Genomic DNA, 5,555 nt, shown 5'->3' with positions numbered 1-5,555 from the left:
CAAAGATAATGGGATTGTCTTATCAAACACAGAGAGAGAGAGAGAATAGCCTGAATTCCTGAGCAAAACTTTGTATGTAATTAAAATCATGGATCATGCTCCTTCAACATATCTCACATCATCAACCTTAATTTCATACTTAGTTGCAGTTTACCCATCATCCATTGCTAGCTTAACTCAATTCAGAAACATTAAAGTAAATCAAACTGCTACTGCTAACAGAAAAAGAATAGAAAGGGACAAACATGCTTACCTTACAACCCCTAAACTATTCACTTAGGTGCCTCCCTAAGCTCAGATATCCTCCATCTAAACCTACATCATCAAAGTATTGTATCTTAAAACCCTGTGCCTTAATACTAAAAGTGGAATGCAAACAAATAAACCTTCAAGTACACACACATACCAACATATATACCAAAAGCTTTCCTCAAACAAAGGGTTAGAAAAACTGTGAAATCCTATGTTTATGACACTGATCTTAACCTGACTATAGATTGGGCAGGCAAAAAAATAAACCAAAATTCAGTTGTATGAATGTGGACAGAGAAACTATTGTTTTCGGGATCTGGCTAAAAGTGTGTTTCCCCCAACAGTCTATCATTTGGCTGCGCTACCAGAAATCAGCATCATTTAAGACACATGCATCTAATAGCAAAATCATGGACCAGAGTTCCATGCTAAAAGTGCATAGTTATTCTAAAATTATAACAACAGCTTGAATGCAATTGCATACCTCATAGTTCCATTTTGGCATACACGCTTTCAACAGTTCAACAAGAAAAACATCAAAAAACAACAAACCAAACATCCTTGACTCATACCATATTATAGTCTCATCCCAAATGAACTGTGGTACATCAGGTTTGCTTGACTACCCACATAAAACAAATCATGGAATCAATGCAACAAACAAAAAGCTTAAGACAAGTTCATACAATTGAGACAGCAGATCTCAAGGGAGTTCGGACATTTGACAGACAGCAGGCATGTTATTCCATGCACAAGAACCAAGGCCCCATGCTTGACTTGAAATAGATGTTCCAGCTGCCATATTCTTATACTCGCTACTCAAATCATCACCAAGAAGGGTTGCTATTGCATCACTCATGATTGTTTGGTCCTTATCATAAACACAACCCTGCTCAAGCCAATTTGAAGCAAGTAAAGTATCAGGGCGCGTACTGTCCAGCCGAATAGGAGCCTCCTTTTGTATCTCTGGGGTGAAAACATGGTCAGCTGTTTCTGATTTCACATGGGACTCTGAAAAACAATCCAAATCCAACTTATGAAACTCCAGAAAAACAATTGAAAAAATTTGAGCATGTCTGATTCTTGTTCAAGTATACATGGAATATTAGATCAAGGACTATATCATAAAATATCCGGAGAAAATAAAATTAATTCGATGACAGGAAAGATGGTGCAAAATAAAAATAAAATGTGTTCAGTATGTTATTGTAGCAAGAATTCTACAAATGACTCAATAACTGAGGTAAGCGATCAGAAGGCTTATGTATATTTAAAGTCAATTGTAAATAGTTTAAACATCACTTGAATCTAAGGGGATATAAGTTAGCATAGACACTTGACGAGAACAATCAAATTTCAATAATGTGAAAGATAGTTTTCATTTCTAGATAATGCTTGAAAAGTATAAATCATGTCTCAGCCTTAACAAGTCCAGCTCAGAGATGCTCACCGGTTAAGGTTTCAGCAGGTGGCTGTTCATCCAATGAACTGCCACTTGCACTGATACACTCACTGAAAAGAGAAGTTGCTGAATGACCCATTGGAGAAAGAGGTTGCCCACAGTTTTCCCATTCTGTCTCACAAATGTTGAAATTGGAACTTTCAGCTATATCACCAGGAGTTGATGAATTTGAACTCTTGTCAGATGCATGATTCTTTGCACTGCTTAGAGTTTTTGCCTCATGAAGTAAAGCATCCAGCAGGCCACTATTATGGGGTGAAAGACTATCTGACTCCACTCCGCTGGTTGGTGGTGGTGACTGGATAAAAGCATCAACAGACTCAAGTAAAGGTGGTGGGCAAGATATTGTGCCCCAGTTACCTAATTCAGTTTCTGGATATTGGAGTGAAGGGAGCTCCAACTTCACAGCCTCTAAAGAGGACTCTGAAGCAGAGAAATTGCCATTTGTAAGGGCATGGCTACCAGGGAATACACCAAAGGACTCTGAGTTTTTAGCTGTAGGATCTGGTTCAATTTGAAAGGACACCCCAAAGGATTGAGCAGCCTTGTCTGACATATCATCTTGAAACTGGTCAAACAAAGGGCACTCATTTTTAACAGCACCAGTGTAACCAGGGAAAAAAGCTGTAGATTCTCGAAGACGCTTTTGGCGATGGATTGTTGGTGGCATGAAACTACAATATTGAGAAGAACCTAGACCTTTCATCAGCATGCTGCTAGTGGATATATCAGGAAGTTCAGGGACATAAGGCAGGACACTCTGATTGGCCTTTAAACTGTCAAATATGACATCAGGTATCTGATAGCTGTTGTTCTGCATGATATCTTGAGGTCCTTTATATCCTCCATTAACTGCACTGGTGCTGTGGCTCTCCTGCAGTGCTTGTAAGCACACTTCAGGAGGATACAGAGGCAACCCTGCACGTTGACGTCTCTTAATCCGGGTATTCCAATAATTTTTTATCTCATTATCTGTACGTCCAGGCAACTGCAAAGAACAACAGAGCATAATTAATCTCAGAAAAACTTACTTTAGACACCTCAAGGACAAATGTATAAAATCCTGTGACTGAAAGTTTTATCAAGTTTTGCACAAATGTCCAGCATTTCCAAGATTGGAATAGCTGTCATAGAATTCTGAAAGACATATGAATTGCTACTGGTCTGCATCTACCACAAAAATTTACAATACTGAGATAAATATGCTGTAATGCGGTTCAGTATCCTTTCTAAGGCATGAGCTAAATTTTGCATTTTATTTTTCATACTACTTTTCCTCTTGGCTTCGGGAATTAGTTGAGATGAGAAAGGGGGAAGGGGAAGAAGGGGACGGTATGTTGAGGAGGTGGACTTTTACAATCACTGGAGATGACCACTTCAACCAGGCCAAAATAAACATCGCAACTATGTAATAAAGGCTGCTTATGACTTAAAAATTGTTACTCCTCAAAACACCCAAAATTACTGTCTCAATTTGGATCTTCCTGAAACTGGGGATACCCAATCAGAGCACTTAAGCATTCCACACTGGGCACATATGTAAATCATAGAACTTTGCTTAATTCATTGGTTATGAAAAAGGTGCTGCAAGGGGAGTTCAGATATAATGAAACAGCCAAGTTTAACTATCAGGATTCTTCATAATATTTCATGTAACTTGCTCTAAACTTATCATAAAATAGAAGTGTTCAATTTTAATACTAAAGAACTTTGCATAAAGAGGGGGCAGGGTGCAATCCCACAGCATTCAATCATGAGGACGAAGCACTAGATGAATGGTAAATGAAGTACAGACTTACATGTGCAGCCATCCGAGCCCATTTATTTCCCATCTTTGCATGGAGTTCAATGATCAGCTGTTCTTCTTCTTGAGTAAATGCCCCTTTCTTCAAGTTTGGCCTCAAGTGATTTGCCCATCTTAAGCGGCAACTTTTGCCACAACGAAACAGTCCAGAGTGCTTCTGGACAGCATTCCAGTTGCCTTCCCCATGCTTCTTCACATACTCAATCAAAATTGCATCTTCAGCAGATGTCCATGGTCCTTTCTTCATAACAACTCCCCCACCTGCACCTCCACAGTTACCATCATCAGCCAACGGCGATTCTGCCTGATCCTCAGAGAGCATTCCATCTTCCCTCTCATTTTTTGTGTGACTCATCTCTTTGTAATCACACACAAACCCCTTACCAACAGGTTAGAACCATCCAAAACCTGAAACCAGAGAAAAGAAAGAAGACACACAAACTTAAAATATAAAGAAACAAAAAAAAAAGGCAGCTCCTTTTCCTCACTTTTTCATACTTGCACTCCAACTCTTATAGATACATTATTTTTTTCAAATACACACTCTTTATGCATCACGACAAACTACAAGTGGATCATCGACAACAGTCCTTTATTCAAATGTTAAATAAGAATTGCGAAAGCATGCATAGACATGTTAAATCTATAAAAGGAAACAAAAGTTGTTGGGACAATATACGCGCTACTCTCTACAGATAACGAATTTGGAAATGACAGAAAAAGTCATCACATACAGAAAGAGTAAAAACAGTTAATAGAAAACAAAATTATCCACAGAATCAAAATTCCAGCTAACATACAGATAAACCGGGTATCCAAATCCGATTCTACTCCAAAAACGGCGAAATCATCCATCTTTGAAAGTTAAATTAAACCCTTTCACCTAATGTGGAAGGCAGATGACATGTAATTTTCAAAAATTAAAATAAAGCCGTTTCCAGAATTGTTGAAATAAATAAATTCAGATAAAAAACTAAATTCCAAACTGCATTTATTGCACTATAGTCCCTCATAAGTTACTCCAATAATAATCCATCATTAATAAATTACAAGCTGCAATAATTGCACTACCAACACCAATATTAAAAAAAAAACAAAAAACAACTAAATTCACATCAAAACAATCCAAATCTACCCATTTCTCCAAAGAAACACACAAAAAAAAAAGACATTAAAAAAAAAAGAAATAGTAGAATTAAATTACCTGCCTTCGGAAGATGCAAAATTTGGTGAGAAAATCGCCAAAAGTAAAATGAAAAAAAAATTCCGCGAACGAGCTCAATTATGGCTCCTGATTGAAGTGGCAGCTGAGACAAAAGCGAAAATGAAAAACCTGAAATTCAACAAACAAAAAAATCATATAATTACAATCATAAATAATAAATTCCTTGATCTACAGCCAATCATAATAATATAGAGAAAACCCTAGATCATATATATTTGTTTTTTCCTAACCATAATTTCTGTGCTAGCAGACAAAGAACCCGATAATAGAAAGAGCAAAACATCGAGATCTAACAAATCAAGCGATTACATAAAGGAAAAGCCTTTTTTCTTTTCTTTTCTTTTCCTTTTTTTTTTTTTGGTATTTTGGTTTTTGTGTGTTTGGGGAGAGAGAAAATAGAAAAGAAAAAAAGGAAGGAAAAAAAAAAAGAAAAAGGGGAGGAAATGAGCGAGAAAGGAAGCTAAAGCCTGAGAGAGAAAAAGAAATGGCAAAAGGAGAGGAAATGAAGGAGTGAAAGGTGGATAGAGAGAGACAGAGACTACCTGTTTTTATTCTTTTTATTAAGCTTAATCAACTATTTAATTACAATTACTTCTCTTAATTAACCTCTTTATAAATGTGTAAAAATAATAAATTTATTGAATTCTCAAATTTACCCTTTCCTATTATCAATTTTTACTAGCAGTGCCAACAATCTCAGACCGTATAAGCAGGACTTTCATGCTCACAAACTTCTCGATGCATCATTATAGTAATATAAAAAAAAAACCCAAAAATAAATAAAAACATTTATTCAAGTTTAAGTATGATTT

General features: G+C 36.6%; 1 protein-coding gene across 2 annotated transcripts; it reads right to left on the bottom strand.

Moving 5' to 3' along the window:
* Nucleotides 679-5,118, bottom strand: LOC18586987 (transcription factor GAMYB). 2 transcript variants are annotated; one of them, XM_007010624.2, is made up of 5 exons: nt 4,974-5,118; nt 4,723-4,851; nt 3,514-3,926; nt 1,703-2,702; nt 679-1,263 (listed from the first exon to the last, which is right to left on the bottom strand). In XM_007010624.2, the coding sequence occupies exons 3-5, from the start codon at nt 3,871-3,873 to the stop codon at nt 956-958; spliced, it is 1,668 nt and encodes a 555-aa protein (XP_007010686.2). In that variant the 5' UTR covers nt 3,874-3,926; nt 4,723-4,851; nt 4,974-5,118; the 3' UTR covers nt 679-955. The 2 variants fall into 2 exon arrangements, with proteins under 2 accessions (XP_007010686.2, XP_007010687.2); XM_007010625.2 differs by having other exon boundaries at nt 4,727-4,851.

This window comes from Theobroma cacao, chromosome 10, assembly GCF_000208745.1.
Source record: "Theobroma cacao cultivar B97-61/B2 chromosome 10, Criollo_cocoa_genome_V2, whole genome shotgun sequence".
In the NCBI taxonomy this organism is placed as follows: domain Eukaryota; kingdom Viridiplantae; phylum Streptophyta; class Magnoliopsida; order Malvales; family Malvaceae; genus Theobroma; species Theobroma cacao.
This window is presented reverse-complemented; position numbering and strand designations above follow the sequence as displayed.